This window comes from Octopus bimaculoides, chromosome 1 (assembly GCF_001194135.2).
Source record: "Octopus bimaculoides isolate UCB-OBI-ISO-001 chromosome 1, ASM119413v2, whole genome shotgun sequence".
NCBI lineage: Eukaryota > Metazoa > Mollusca > Cephalopoda > Octopoda > Octopodidae > Octopus > Octopus bimaculoides.
The window spans coordinates 54842392-54859286 of record NC_068981.1 but is presented as its reverse complement, the minus strand read 5'-3'; the positions used below and the strand labels follow the sequence as shown (position 1 = coordinate 54859286).

The following is a 16895-nucleotide window of genomic DNA, read 5'->3' as shown; positions in this document are numbered from 1 at the left end:
GAGGACTGGCGAACCAGATGGCTGCACCAGGCTCCAATCCGACCTTGCAGAGTTTCTACAGCTGGATGCCCTTCCTAACACCAACCACTCCGAGAGTGTAGTGGGTGCTTTTATGTGTCACCGGCACGAGGGCCAGTCACGTGGTACTGGCAACGGTCATGCTCAAATGGTGTTTTTTACATGCCACCTGCACAGGAGCCAGTCCAGTGGCACTGGCAATGACCTCGCTCAAATTTTTTTTCATGTGCCACCAGCACAAGTGCCATTAAGGTGATGCTGGTAATGATCACGCTCAAATGGTGCTATTTATGTGCCACCAGCATGGAAGCCAGACAGCTGCTCTGGCAATGATCACGCTCGGACAGTGCTGTTAGCGCTCCACTGGCACGGGTGCCAGTCATCGAATTTGGTTCAATTACGATTTCGATTTCACTTGCCCCAACAGGTCTTCACAAGCAGAGTTCAGTGTCCAATGAAGGAAAGGTGGGCATGGGAGTCAAAGAGATCCTCCACAAATCAATTGAGTAAACAGTTGTGCTATGAGGGTATTAGAAGAATATGTGAGCAAGATAACTACACTATTTGATAGAACAAAAAAAATGGACAAGGAAGTGCATCAAAAAGCGAAGTAAAAGGATGGTAGAAGTTACCAGTAGTCGAGGTAGTTCAAAGAAGAATTGGGAGGAAGTGATGAGTTCAGATTTAAGACTACTAAGCTCCATAGATGAGTCGACAAAATGTATTGTAGTCCATGTCATCATAAAAAAATTGGAAGTTAAAGTTAGTATAAAGCTAAAAAAAATCAAAGTATCAAAACTGAAAAACAATTTTTTTTTTTAATATTTACCAAATGACAATGGTGATTGTAGATGATTTAGAATAGCTCCAAGTATTGTGGACAGATACATTGCTTGGGAACATTGAGCAAGACCAAGTACAAACATTTCACACCAACAACTCCGTACAAGAAGCATCTGAGTATCTGCACTGAAATAGTTAAATAATAGAAGTAAAGACAATTTCTAAATCAATTTATTTTCAAAATGTTACTCATGATAAAGAAAGGGTTATTTTAAAACAGCTAATCAATGGGGAAATTTATCTGTATGATCCTCCAATGAATGACTCTGAATGAAAATCCAAGCAAACAAAATAATAGAAGAAAAATTTGATTCTATTCAAGTTTATATGAAAAATGAATTTTTTTTTGTAAAAGAAAAATGCAATTTAGTGAAACAAAAGTTATTAACTATGGCATATTTAAAAAAGGAATTCAGGTAATAAAATGATAATCAATGATCCAAAAATGGAGGGATATGGGAAATGTAAATATAAAAGGGTATTCATGTATAGCCAACTACACATCTTATTTAATGTATATACACTGTGGATGAACCAGTTTCTGCTATATTTATCCTAAGATAAGATCTGTAATGAACATGTCCTATACACACAGCCAACCATATGCTTGGATGATCTGTCACTCCCCATTTAGGAAACAGTCAACAATACATTCACTTATACAGCTGCTGGGCTGAATAAAAACCTGGTGTATGCAATTGACTAAAACATCATTGAAAAGGTTGAAATGCATCTGGCATTCTCGCTGATGGGGCAATTTTTTATCTTCCTCTTTAACATTTGTTGTCAATTAATACTGCTTGTGTTGCTAATAAATATTTTTTAACAAGCGCACTTGGTAATCATGACATCAATACCTATTTTGGCACTGTTAATCTATATATCGCTGGAAGAGATGAATTGCTGCTATCTATACTGGTTGAGCAACCATCATTGACAAGGCCACAGAAGGCTGAAATCACGTGATCTGGTGAGTTCAGTGCTGGAGGTGACAGGGATTTATCTCCTCACTAGTACAAGAGTGCATTTTGTGCCAAAAACCAATATGGACATTTCTCCCATGGTAACTACAACAGTATTGCTTATTCTAACAGAATATTCACTTTTGAGATATTACTTTTTGATATTAATATAGGAATTAAGTTATATGGCCAGTCATAGTGACCAATGATTTTGCATCCATAAAGCACTTAGCCTTATAGATGAGTTGTCAGTCTCTAATGGTTATATATCCACAGCCACTGGAGTCTGACAAGTCATCTATAAGGCTCAGCACTTTATGGATGCGAAACCATTGGTCACTTTACAACTGGCCATATAATTTACTTCCAGTAAATACATTACTGCTCTAACTTTTAGAGCATGATTCTCTTTCAGATATATGATCCACTGATGATATACATATAAGAGAGAGAGATGATGCTATAGATTAGCTGACAGTAAACTTATGTCATCTAGAGCTATAAAAGGTCTCACATGTAATATAAATTATGAATGTATTAAATAGTTTTGCCTAAAACTGAAAACATGGCTAATGTTTTTGGGGTTGTAAAATCACACTCAGTTACGAAAATGATGAAACTAACAAAAAGTAAAGAAACTGTAATGATATCCTGTATTAAGGGTTCAGGCTTTAAACTATAAATATTAAAGATATGTCAAGCCTATTTCACACATTTTATCACATACTAAATTAAGAATTCATATGTTGAAAGAGTAATTTAAAACATGAGCAACTATTTTTGAAATCCAAGGATAGAAACTTACTTGAGGAGTTGGAAAGCTGGTATTGAGCGGACCCAGTGCATTGAGAGAAACAGCAGTCGTGAAGCACTTTCACAGATATACTGGACATTCAAATAGGCAGGCATTGGTGATGGCGTATTTAGATTAAAAAGGAAGTTTGTTGCAGATAGAAGATTACCTGAGAAGAAAAATACTAATTAGCATTTTTCATTAAATAAATAAACATATAATTAAAATTAAAAATCAAAATAGAAATCTATAATGCAAATTAGTCTATTGGTCTTTTGATGCTTCTACACAGCATAGACAATAAAATTTTATGAAGAAAGAAATCATGCAATTGTTTTTCTGGTTCTATTGAACTTAAAAATATATTTTTGACAATGTATAATTTGATTAACCTTTTAATGAAACTTGTACCTTTTGCCTAGCAATGAACCAGCTGCAATTCTTCCCAATACATTAATCCAAGTCTTGTCCACTTGGAGATCAGCCTCAAATCAAACCTCACAACAGCTTGATTATTTTATATCCATTAGAAAATATTTTTAATGTCCAGAGTTTCTCCTCCAGGTGCCTAAAAGAAATTCCCCAAAACTACACCTGGTTGATTTTTGTTCTTACTACATTTTCTTGTCCCTCTAATTTAACAAATTCCATATCTAAGCAAATGTTACCATGGTAATATCATCTGTTTTATCAGTTCTAACATAGTAACCCAAACAAGGGAATCTCCTTAATACTTTCACTCTATATAATAATGGTCTAACATCAGTACATATAATGCTGGCATCCTAGACAAATCAGGTTTTCAATTTTGAATTCATTTAATTGAAATTAATGCATAAGCTTTCTCGTGTAGCATTGCAATCCGGTACTACAAAGTTAAATTGTTTCCTGAGGTTTCATTTAACTGTTTTCAATTGATTGAAACCCACTGAAGTCTTGTTTTGATCCAAACGGAGATTATCTTGTATAATTTTTACAGAAACGGGTTTACACGAGACTAATAAGTTTAGAAAGTACAACTGCTAATCATTTCTGTAATAGTTTTGTCAAATTTTCAAGTCAGTATCCAGTAGGTTTTCAATTACCTCCCCCTTGTTTACATTCTTTTTCAACAATATGACCATTCTTGCCTTGAAAGAAAAAGATGCTATTGTTTGTTCATCAATTCCACCATTCTTTAGAGACTTTATAAACAGTTATATAAAACAAATAATTCACTTTTCATCATATGCCATGGTCAACAACACCTTCCAGTCATCCAATATTCATACTGAAAGTTCTCTATGCACCTTATATGGGCTTAGTGAGTTCTTTGGTCGTTGTTAAATTTTATGTCTTATTTTTCATTCCTAGACAGAGATTGGAATGTATTCCTGGATGCAAATCTAAGAAAAATAGAAGCTAGTGTACAAAGAGTGAGATGTAAAAGTTTCTTACATTTGCTCTACTTCATCTCTCTAATCACTTTGTTTTCATTTCCTGAAGATCAGTTTAATTTTCTTTTTTAAGTATCACTACCACTAATTTTTTATTTCAAATTTTGGCACAAGGCCAGCAATTTAGGGGTGGGGATAAGTTGATTAGATCAACCCCAGCACTCAACTGGTACTTACTTTATCAACCCCGAAAGGACGAAAGGCAAACCAACCTCGGTGGAATTTGAACTCAGAATGTAAAGATGGACAAAATGCCACTAAGCATTCTGCCCAGCATGCTAACATTTCTGCCAGTTTGCCACCACTAATTATTATGATTACTACTTCTGGTCAATTCTTGTTTTAAGTTTGTCAGCTGGTCTATAAACTCTTCCCTCGCCAATATTGACATATTTAATTTCCAACAATTAGGATCCCTTTTATAAACCTTTGTTTAGTCTGACTTCATTAATCAGTATTTTGTGGTTCAAATACAATACTACTTTGAACTGTCAATATCTGGCTAATTCTTCATCTGCTGAGCTAACAAATATTCTACCTAAGTAAGACTTGTCATTCATTTTTTCTATTAGGCCAAGTCCATACTGGTTTTTGTGCAAAAATCCAGTTGGAAGAAGTAGAGCAAATATAAGAGACTTTTACATCTCACTCTTTGTACACTAGCTTCTATTTTGCTTAGATCCAAGAATACATTCCAAGTTTTGCTTAGCAATAAAAAATGAGGCCTCACCAGGAAAGGCTCAAATAACAACCAAAGAGCTCACTAAGCCCATATAAGGTGCATAGAGAACTTTCAGTATGAATAACACCCACCATTTCAACATCAAGCATAATTTATCCCCTAGGGTAAACCAGTATCTTTGAAACCCTCAGTAAATGCAATTTTACCAGAGCAGCTGTTCCTCTTGTATTCAATTAAACATACACTCATACCGTATATTCAGTTGTCATTAAAGGACAGTTAGTGAACTGACTATTGTGTCAGACAGTGTAATAAACATCCCGGTTTTTCATAATGATAATCTTGATGATAGTTGATTTAAATGACTATAAATTTTAACCAGTATTTATCAACCCCAAGGAATGAAAAACAGAGTCACCTTTAACAAGATTTAAAATCACTTTCTTCTGAAATATAAGGCTATTTAAAATAAATAAACAGATTAAATAAGGCCAAGCTATATGAAAAAATTTAATGAATGAAATTCACAGATTCTTACCTTCTATTTCTAAAACTGGTTCATCTGACTCTGCATTCTCTCCCTAGAACAAGAATGTATTATAGTATGTATTTGTGTGTGTGTGTGTGTGTGTATATATATATATATATATATATATATATATACTGAGTCTGATTTTTTTAAAATGATTTTAAATGAAGGCCTTAAACCTTGTCAACTAATGAATTCTGGATGTGTCATGTATAACAATTTGCTTGGTATTATGTATGGGTTATCAACTGTAGGAATATTTAATAGGTTCAAACTTAAAATACATGAACAAGATAAAGTGCTGTTATTGTTGCATCACACTAGTAAGCCATACAGAGAGAAACCAACAAAGGACACTCTATATGGTGACGTGGCATAATAGAAATAACAGTTAAACCACCTTCAGATTTCACTCTATCTAGATCTTTTCAGAGTGAACTGGGTTTACATAACAACAACTTCAACAGAGGTTGGAAGATTAGGAGTTGGCCCTGCTGGATAAGTCACACTTACATTTGACTGCGGTCGGATTCATTTTTAGTTTGTGAGAGCAGCCAAGTTTATTTCAGATATTCTCATTTTAAAAATCATCTCTGGCTAATTGTTGAGCAGATGTTGGTGTTGCCTTGACAGAGGTTTGTGCTCTCTGAGTGCTCATTATTATTGTATTGAACAGAAGGGAAATAAATCTTCCCTAGGTAGGACACTAGTACTGGTTACTTTACCTCTGGATAAAAATGGTATTTAGCACTGCATACCAACAAATCCTTCGTTATTTTTAGTGTTACCACTGCATAGATTTGCAAATTATACTACTCTAAAGTACTTGCTTACAATTAGACTGATTGGGTTGTTGTGATGCCATGGACACTAGTGACAGAGTATGAAACTGATTTCTCAGTTTGTTGCTCAGTACCCTATGGGTAATATGCAAATCATTACTTTGTTGAGTTTATTATGGATGCCTACTTTCATGCATTAGAAACAAGTTAAGGTAAGGTGAGATAGTAAAATAAAGTCTTCTCTCCCAGGAACTACAATCAAGAGAAATATTTGAGGTTGCATTAATTTCGATGTGGTAGATTTCAGTTAGAGTTGTTTAAGAGAGGGAGAGACCATATTTTGTATGTATCAAACAAAGAGCAGTTATTAAGTGCACATTTAGGCAATTCTTTTATATTTATACTGCAGTTTTATAAAGGAGATGGGTTATGGATATGATGTGTATCGGGTAAGTAAATTTATGTGTATATTCTTTATAATGGACAAAATATTATTTGGAAATGATTGCTGTTTCCTTGAGTTTGTTGTAGAGACTATGAAGTTCAAAGCACAATGAGTGCTTCGGGTTTAGTATTGTTATAAATAAGACAATGGAAAACTGACAAAATCTGTCCTATAAAACATTTAAACGATAGAAACTTTACAAAGAAAGCTTATACGCTTAGCAAGAAGCTTAGGTAGTACATGAAAGAAGTCATAAATTTGAGCTATATAAAATTTACTTATAGATGTAAATATAATGTATAAATAGTATAAAAGAGAATGAAGTAAAAAAAGAAAACATGCAAAGTAGATACTAATGAATGCCAGAGTAAAGAAAGAAACTGAAGGGGAATACTGGGTCCTGTAGATGATATAAGAACCAATTTTCTTCTGATGTTTGCTCATATAGATGATGTGGACTACCATGAGCAAGTGTCCTCTCTTATGGCTCAGGTTGACTAATGTCTTTTGAGAGAAATTTCGTTGATGGAAACTATGTAGAAACTTGTTGTGTGTGTGTGTGTGTTTCATTCCCTGATGTTTGTCAGCAAATAGCATAAACATTGAGAAACTGAAAAACAAGAGCTTCTTCAATGAAGCCACTAGTGATACTTGTTCTACACTGAGTTACAAATACTTCCTTGTCATTTTCAATGTTAGAAATGCAGTGAACCAGTGGCTGGCCCACTAAATACCTGTAACCAACAACACTATTTGTCACAAAAATGCAGTACTGAAAAATGAAAAAAAAAAATAGTACTCATCCTACATCATATTAGTATCTAAGTTATGGTAATGAATTAAAAGTTTACTAATTAGCCGCCCTTACATTCTGCACTAAACATCTTCCCAATCTTCCTCACTAGAACCATATTGTATCCAATTAATTGAGCTATTCAATAGTTCCAATTGAACATTTAGCTCATTAACCAATATCATTTACTAATCTCCAACACTTAATCCCCATTATCCAGTTATCTCTTTTAACTTTATCAACATGCCAAAGAAACTATGATCAATCTTACCATTTCTGATGAGGACAGCCGCATAAAGAAGTGCTGATCTCTAATTATGGAGGAAACCTGTGGAAAGGGTAGACCCAGGAAGACATGGGGCGAAATGGTAAGAAAGGATTTTCAGATGTTGAGCTTCACAGAGATGACTAGGGACTGAGATCTCTAGTAATTTGCTGTACTTGAGAAGACACAGGGAGCTAAGTAAAATCATGGTCATACATACAGGCATGTCCTTTATGATCATACCCCCAACTCACTCACACACACACACACAATCTGCCTGCTGTCAAAACACCCCTACAACCCATCTTCCCAACATTCCCCCATTCCTCTACCCATGATCACTACCCACTGCAAGCCCTTCTGCTCTCCCTCATGCTCATCTGCACTCTCTCCATTCTCTAACATACCTACATTACCCCTCCCTTCACCCACTCTATTTTCTCTCACCATCACTCACTACAGCCATTGCTTCCCTATCTCTAAACATCTCCCCTCACACTCTTATGGAACATCCCCCTCTTTCACCTCTATACTACTTACACCCCACTTCACTCTAGATAAGCCCAAATACATCTCCAGCACCATCTATTTTCCTGTCTCTCACTCTGATTGTTTCTATCCTTCACCAGATCTCTCCTTTCTTTTCTAGGGTAGCCAAGTATCCCCTCTATAGTAAGGCAATTATCTCTGTCCTTCTATTATACTCTAACCTCTTACCAGCCTCACAGTCACTTCCTTCATTTCCCTCTCTCAGTGGAGAGTTCGTAGTCTTGCAAGCCACTTGGCAACCATGCTGGTCCCAAATCAAAAGCACCAATACTGGTGCCATGTAAAAAACACTTGTGCTGGTGCCACGTAAAAAAGCACCCAGTACACTCTGTAAAGTGGTTGGCATTAGGAAGTGTGTCCAGCTATAGAAACTATGCCAAAACAGACAACTGGAGTCTGGTGTAGTTCTCCAGCTTACCATCTTCTGTTGAACTGTACAGCACATGTCAGAATGGAAAACAGACATTAAATGAGGATGACAAGTGTATCAAAAAAGAAAACACAAAACCTAAAGCAGGATTTCCCAATTTCTCAGTTTAGGCAAAATTAAAGTTATTTCAAAGACATGGTTGCATGGATTAGAAGATTAGAAGTTTGCATCATAACCACATGGCTTCAGGTTCAGTCCCATTGTGTGACAACTTGGGCAAGTGTCACTACTATAGCTTTGAGAGTACATATGATAGATGGAAACTGAAAGAAGCTAGCTATATATATATATATATATATATATATATATATATATGTGCTGTATGTGTGTGTTATTCTCTCTTTGCCTTGACATTGCATGATAACTCTGTCATGTAATCAGTGACTTTTGTTTCCAATCTCCCATGAAAATATGTCTGGCTATTAGGAAATATTCATCTTGCTTGAAAACAGATGAAGGCTGATGATAAGAAAGGACATTCTCAATTAATTCTATCTAACCCATACAAGCATAGAAAAGTGGACGTTAAAACAACAATGAAAAGAACATCTCAATGTTGTTTGTTCATTTTACATCCATTCTATATGCTAGCATGGGTTGAATAAATAGTTATTGAGGTATCGTTTTATAATCCAGATGTTCTTTCTGTTGCTAACTCTTCTGGATTTTTTATTCCGCTCACCTTTGAAAGTGCAGTGATACAGGATGATTTGATATCAAGGAATATCAGTAAACCTTACCAATTTTGTTTTTACTTTTAGCTCAATGCTTTGTTTCTCTCTACAAATGCCAGTCACAAGGCATTGGTCGAGCCAAAGCTACAGTAAAGGACACTTACCTAAGCGGTTGTACAGTGAGAACTCAAACACATAACAAAGCAAATTCTGTATCTACACAGCAATATATATATATATATATATATATATATGAAATCATTATCATCATTTTATGTCTACTTTCTCAGGCTTGTATGGATCAGGCAGGTTTTCTATAACTGGATGCACTTCCTGTTACCAAACTTACCTGTTTCCAAGCAAAATATTATTCTACTGTAATCAGACATGTTTTTCATGGAAGATAGGAAATGAACAACATTACTTGTATGGCAATAATGTTCATTTATAAGAAGGGATAAACACACACACATACACACACACAAGGAGATGATGAAAAATTCCTGGCTTTAAGAGTATAGTGAAAAGCCTGGTTGTGGAAGCCTATCCTTATGAGTTTTTTTACAAGGCTTAGAAAAATTGAAGGAACACTGCAATAAGTGTGTGAATCTGAGAGGGGAATATTTTAAATCAAATCATAATTTACTGATCCTCCTGTATTTTCTTTTACCGAAAGCCAGGAACTTTTCAGCACACACACAAACATATACTCATACACAACAGACTTCTTTCAGTTTCTATCTACCTAGTCCACTCGTAAGGCTTTGGTTTGGCCTGGGGCAATAAGATTGAATACAAAACCACATGGTTGGGAAACAAGCTACACAACAATACAACCATGCCTGTACCTATGAAGTTTCCAAAATGAAAAGGGGGACAACAGAATGAGATTGGTCATTGAGTCTTAATGAAAAATGAACAAGGAGTTACAAGATTCTTTCTTAATATTGGCAGTGTTCATAGCATTTATACATTTATCGCAGAGAATATATAACCAAGTAACAGATAACACTCACCTGTGACAAGCCTGTCTGAGTTTCTTGGCTTTGTGATTGTGGATGGTGCACTGCTCGGGCAAGTGTGTCAAAGGCTTTAACTACAGAATCAGCACTTTCTCCTGGAGATGAAACATGTCCATTACTATTACTGCTGCTACTAGCAGCAGTAGATGTCCCAGAACTACTATTTGGATCTGTTGATTCTTGGGCACCATTTTTTCCCATAGCAGCCAATGTGGTAACTACACTAGCAAGAGTACTCAGATCTGAAATAAGATTGGCAGCTGAGAAATGAGGAAATAAGCAACTTATCAGAAACCCAGAGAGAAAAGGACAAAGATAATTAAGCTAAAATGAAGAAGAAAAAAATAAGCATACATTCATACTGAAATACACATTTTTTATATATTACAGTTATACCTCACTTTACAAGGACAGTATTCAAAAGTAATACAACACATTGCAAATATCTCCTTTGAGTAAAACCACCAATAGAAGAGAATATGACTAAGAACTGCGTGTACTCCATCCCATGCAGCTGTGGTAGGTTATACAAAAGTGAAATGTGCTGCCTCTTCAAAATAAGGGTAGAGGATCATCGCAAAGTTGTGACACAGGGAGATATTGATAAATCAAGTATAGCTGATCATGTATGGAAAAATGGACACCACCTTCCCCTGTGGGATGAAGTTAAAATAATAGACAGAGAACACCACTGGAAAATATGGAAACTAAGAGAAGCAGCACATATGCTAGGACACAACAACTTCCTAAGCAGACTGAGCGCAGATATGAACTGCATATGGGAACCGGTATTAAGGAAGGATAGGAGAATATTAGATTTATAAGTCCTTTGCCCATGGGCATATGGTGTAGTGGTTAAGAGCACAGGCTACTAAACCCAAGATTCCGAGTTCGATTCCAGGCAGTGACCTGAATAATAATAATAAGAAGAAGAAGAATAGCATCAAAAAATACCTTAGCAATGAGAACCCAGGTTTGAAATTTCCCCAAGACACCTGACGAAGGCTGGAGGGTATATCAGCTGAAACATTGTGTTAACAACAAACAAGATGAGGACAAATATCCGTCAAATGTAAATAATGCACAGTTCTCTACTGGCCAGCCGTAATCTTAAAGTCCATCAGATGCTGCATATATAATGTCAGTGAACCAGGTGTGATTATTTAAAAACACTGGTTAATCTGTTCTAGACACAGATAATAGAAAAACATGGTTGAGATATCTATAGTCATGGGATTTTACAGGACTGTATTAGCAATGATAGGGATTACTCCTTGAACAGTTTTATTATTATTATTATTATTTATTTATTTACTTATTTAAATATAAAAAGGAAATTTGCAGTCAGCATTCATAAAAAACAATATGCACCTTATTTATGATTCAGAAGCTGAAACTAATATAAGCCCAAAGTGGAGGGCTGGTGCAACTTACCTACAACTACGCCTTGTTTATGAATATATATGGTATTTATCACATATCTATGACCTATGCTTCATATTTCTCAAGCCTCTATGTAAATGTTATTTACACTTAATATCTATGTTATAATAATACATTTTTAAATGGCAGAATAACCACACAATTATTTTAAAATTTTATATAAATTATATCCAAACAACTTTGAAATAATGTTTACTGTTTGGTTAGTTTAGAAGCATGAAGCTAGAGTAATAGACTGCAACAAGATGGGTATGACATGTGATTAAATACTCTTTAGGCTTCTAATGCTGTTTGCTAAAACAGAATTATTTTGAAAACTAAGATCATTGACTTTTATCAACTTTGCTGACCTTTTCATTGTCATTAATTAGAAGGCAGAGATGCCATTAAAGAAATAAATCAAGTTAAACTTAGTGAAAAGGCCAATGTCATGAAAAGTACAACTATTTGTCTTTGGAGAGCTTTATGAACTTTCTTAAGTAGTTAGAACAATTTAGTCAACCTCATGGATAAGACACTTAGAATTATTTTAGAGAAAGAAAGATAACTGAAGGTTCTTTAAATCCAGAACCATACCAAAGTGAAGTGGATGCAAACAGATCTGACAGGTTTTATCTTTTGATGGGATTAACCCACTAAAGTGTTTATTTTATTATTATTATTTTTAATTTACATTTTAAAAGAATATTCTTCTCTACTCTAGGCACAAGGCCCATTTTAAAAGAATATTATAATGCTAAAATTACTATTTTAGAAACAAGAAATTATAATCAACATCAACGTTTCACATCTGTTCTCCATGCTGGCATGGGTTAGATATGTCATCACAACCAGAATCAGGACTTATTCAAAATTACTGCACACCTGGGATGGTTGAGAGGACCATATCACACTAATACATTTAAATTGGCATGGTTTCTATAGCAGTATACTGTACCTAACAGCAACCAGGGTGTACTGAGTGAAATATATCATAATACCAACACTAGAGAGGTTGTCATCTTTGACAACACTGTAAGGCCCTCTCTATCCTATGATGTCCCTGCTCATTTACCAACCACCTTACAGAATGAACTGTTCAAAATTTACAGCAAAGTTATTGCTGATCACCTCAAGTTAAACTGACTTCATCCAACCTACTCTTTAATTAGTTCAATATGATGTGCTTAGCAAAGTAGAACAGTTCTGAGATTAAGTTATTTGTGTGATTTACAGGAATACTATACAGGTAGATGAAATTTGTAATGGCAATCAGCTGATTGTGAAGTAAAAGTGGTAGCAGATGTTAGCTAACTAAGATGAGTTGAGAAAGGTAAAAAGGATTTGCATGAACATAAAACTCAATCTGTTGGACAACTGTCTCTTCTGTATAACTCAGCGTATCATCTGGTTTCTGCCTAATCAAGGCAACATGCTTTATATATTGTTTCATTATGACAACTCTTGCTACTTCAAGTCAATTAACTAGTACACTTGATTAGTAAAAATACTACTACTTCCTTTGATTGCAAATGTTTTTCACTCTGAATCTGAAGCAACCAAGTGACTGACTGGATCCATCCTGATGGCTATAACCAAAACCTTCAAGAGGTTCATTTTCAGCTGTATTGCAACAGATATAGGCAAAGAATATTACTTACATATGAAGGATGCCAGACATTATCAACTACATGTTGTTTATCCACCACAACATGGATAAGAAGTATAAAGAAAGTCAAAAATACTTTTTGGTACCTTTTAAAAGAGTTTCTGTTAACTTTACATATTCAACCTGCACTAACAACAACACTCGTTCCAACCCTTCCTTCTTCATTCAGTCTTATCACTATCTGTGCACAGTTACTGAATGTGAATATTTTTCTGATCATTCCAATTCAATGAGGCAACCAATCTTGACAGTGGCGCTTAAACACTGCAACCCAGAACTAGCCTATCGTTGTTAACCTTATTGATCATTCCTCTCTGCAAGATTCTACTCCAGTCTATGGCGACTCGGTATGTCCTATCACCAAGAAGCGAAAAAAAATCTCTTTGACTGAAACAAAATACCAGCTAGTCAGCCAGCCTATTGTCTTCAGTCATTCTTCTTTCTCAGTAACCACCAGCATGATTTCCATAAAGCTAGATCTAATGGAAATAACTAGTTGTCTCTTGCCCTTATGACTTTCAAACAGCATGTGGGATGAGGACTTCCTATGTTGCCCAACTATAGGCTCCATCTCATTTTCATCACTTGGATTGGAAATTTCCTGTCTGACCATGCTACTGCAGATTGTACTAACAGGGTTTCCTATCAATTTAGGTGTACTCTACAGTTTGGTTATGTCACCCTTGCTCTTCTGTACATTTATAATCTACTTGTTATTTCTAATCACACAATATTTTGCAGATGATGCTACCATCACTTACGTTTTCCTAATTTCCCACACAGAGACATCATTCCACACAACCTAGACATCTTATACCAGACGTTCATTGCCTTCCATGAACACAGACCATGAAAATATTATGTAAAGGAAACACAACATAGTCTCCTACAACACAAATACACAACCACTATACTGAAAATGGATATGCTATAAGAAACATGTCTGTTTTGAGTATCATAATATATGAAATACCTATTTAATGATATTTATATAGAATAACATATTTACTTAAATACAATGTATCTCAAATACAATGTATCTCAAAATACAATGTATCTCAAATACAACACTATTTTTTAAAATTAAAAATCAGTAATTTATTCTATCATATTTTTATCCTTTTTTTTTACATTCAAATATAATGCTAACCACATCCCATTCTTGACACTGATATATTAAATTTCTCACATTATACAGGAGCAAATATGGTATTACCATTAATTGGTTTTGTAATGATTCAATCCATACCATAACATGAGAGCCTTTTTATCAACTGAAATATTATTCTGTCAATTAGATTCCTTTCTTAAGACAAATAACATATTTTCTATAAGGAACCATCAAATAAATTCTTTTATTACAAATGTCATGCAATAGATTAATATATTTACATCAGATTTCTTTAAAATTTAACCTGAAACTCATTTGAAAACAATTTAAACTCAGATTACTTGTACTCTAGCTAAAGAGATGTACTTTTGGGAATTTGAAAATCTAAAAAAATATAAATTATGTGTGTTTAATTTCTTTAGCAAAGCAGTATAACTCCAAATCGAAAACAGCTGTTCATATTTGAAAACTTGCTCATATATAATGTATCCCCACAACCATTAAAAGTATAATAAACAACTCACCAGCTAAATTAAGAAATTGTTATTTTGATATCTTACTCTAGAAGGATTCATGGTCTCAGCCATAGAGAAGTCATTTGGATGTTAAAGGAACATTATAACAGTAGGCAGTGAAATAGAGAGAGTAACAAATCAGAGTAGCCAATTAAATGTTTAAGTGTTTCATTTATACTTTTTCAGCCAAATATTCAAATTCCACAGCCTTTCATCCCAATACATCAATAAAATAAGAACAAATATTTCACTAGAGTTACTTCAGTTTAATCAAATATTTCTTAATCAAATAAAATATGCAATACAGTATAGCTGTGTCATTAATCCTATTGATATCAATCTGCCTAAGACCCTCCCTGGAGATTACATATATAGGCTACACATTACACAAATTCATGGAACAAGTGTAAGACACAAAAACAAATGAATTATAAAACCCAAATGAAATCTCACCTGTATTGTTAGATTTTTGAGAATTTTGAGTAAGAGTCGAACTTAAAACCATAGTACCATGATCAGTATGGATTAACCTCTCCTGGAGATTAGCAAGTAAATTCTCATTTGATTTACTTTCTTCATCCTGAAAAATAATAAAATCCTGAATAATAACATAGTACATCTTTGCATATTTTTCATAATGAGACTTATTCTAGAGTTTTAAACAATTATCAGTTACTATATATTACATACACATTAATATATAGACAAAAATATAGCATACACACAGTCATTCATTTTACACATGTTTTTCTATGGTAGCATTGGTTGAATAATTATATATTATAGAGGCATGGTTATAGAGCTAGATGCCTTTCTTATTGTTAACTTTTATTTGTTTTACAAATACAGAATTTTTCATTCAACTCTCCAAAAGCAGAGAGCTAGAAAAAGATTTGTTAAGGAATTGACAAGCAACCCCATTTGTAGCTCAGTGCTTGTTTCATGTGAAGTGCAGAATGTAAACATTCACAAGGAAAACACACAAACATGTATAGACACACACTACAGGCTTCTAAACAGTTTTCATCTATCAAATTCAATCACAAGGTTTTGGTCAACCCAGGGCTGCAGTAAACACTTGCCTACAGTGTCACACAGTGAGACTGAACCCAAAACAACCTGGCTGCAAAGTGAACTTCTTAACCACACAGCCACGTCTGTTTTAAATATCTAATATATATATATAACTGTAAAGGCACAGGTGTGGCTGTGTAGTAAGAAGTTTGTTTCCCAACTACATGGTTCCGGGTTCAGTCAAACTGCCTGACACCAAGGGCAAGTGTCATCTACTATAGCCCCAGCCTGACCAAAGCCTTGTGAGTGGATTTAGCAGATGATACCTAAAAGAATGTATGAGTGTGTGAGTATGTTTGTCTCCTTTTCTTGACATTGCGTAATAGTTGTAAAATGTTTGTCAGTGTCATAAAAAAAGTATCATTTATTTCCAATATTCTGTGAAAACTTATCAGGCTTTGGGAAAATATTACCTGGCTCGGAGGAGTACAGATAAAAATAACAACAATATTTAAATTACTGATGAGGTGATATCATTGTATATCCCTAACGCATTATTTTCATCTGAGGTACACCACAATCGAATAACACAAGTACTTGAAGAAAACAAGTATATGGGCTAAAATTCCACCAATATGTGTCCACAAAGTTAAGTGCATGGAGCAAAATAAAAAAAACGATTGGTATATTTGCAATGCAGACTCTGGATATTGTCATATCCTTCATGCTTATACCAGAAAAAGCAAAGTACTTGTTGAAACATATGAACTGAGTTATGATGTATTTTGGAATTTCTCTTCGAAAGAAATTTCTCTACTTTGGATGAATCTTCTACCTTTGTTATGCTGGTTGAAAACATGAAGTCATCAACACTTATGATTCTCAGCATAACTGTGTGATAAGAAGTTTGCTTCCCAACCACATGGTTCCAGGTTCAGTCC

The 16895-nt window shown here is 34.6% G+C and overlaps 1 protein-coding gene across 9 annotated transcripts in view; it reads right to left on the bottom strand.

Annotated features, from left to right (window-relative positions):
• The window catches only part of LOC106869571 (orphan steroid hormone receptor 2), a 168721-nt gene that overhangs the window by 13628 nt on the left and 138198 nt on the right, over positions 1–16895 (bottom strand). For 8 of the 9 annotated variants that reach the window (XM_052966745.1, XM_052966720.1, XM_052966711.1 and 5 more), the window contains 5 exons: positions 15394–15520; positions 10218–10483; positions 5273–5315; positions 2629–2785; positions 848–987 (listed from right to left, as the gene is read on the bottom strand). In XM_052966745.1, coding sequence (XP_052822705.1) covers positions 848–987; positions 2629–2785; positions 5273–5315; positions 10218–10483; positions 15394–15520 — 733 coding nt within the window. The remainder of the gene's footprint in view (positions 1–847; positions 988–2628; positions 2786–5272; positions 5316–10217; positions 10484–15393; positions 15521–16895) is intronic. The other variant, XM_052966728.1, reaches the window with a different exon arrangement.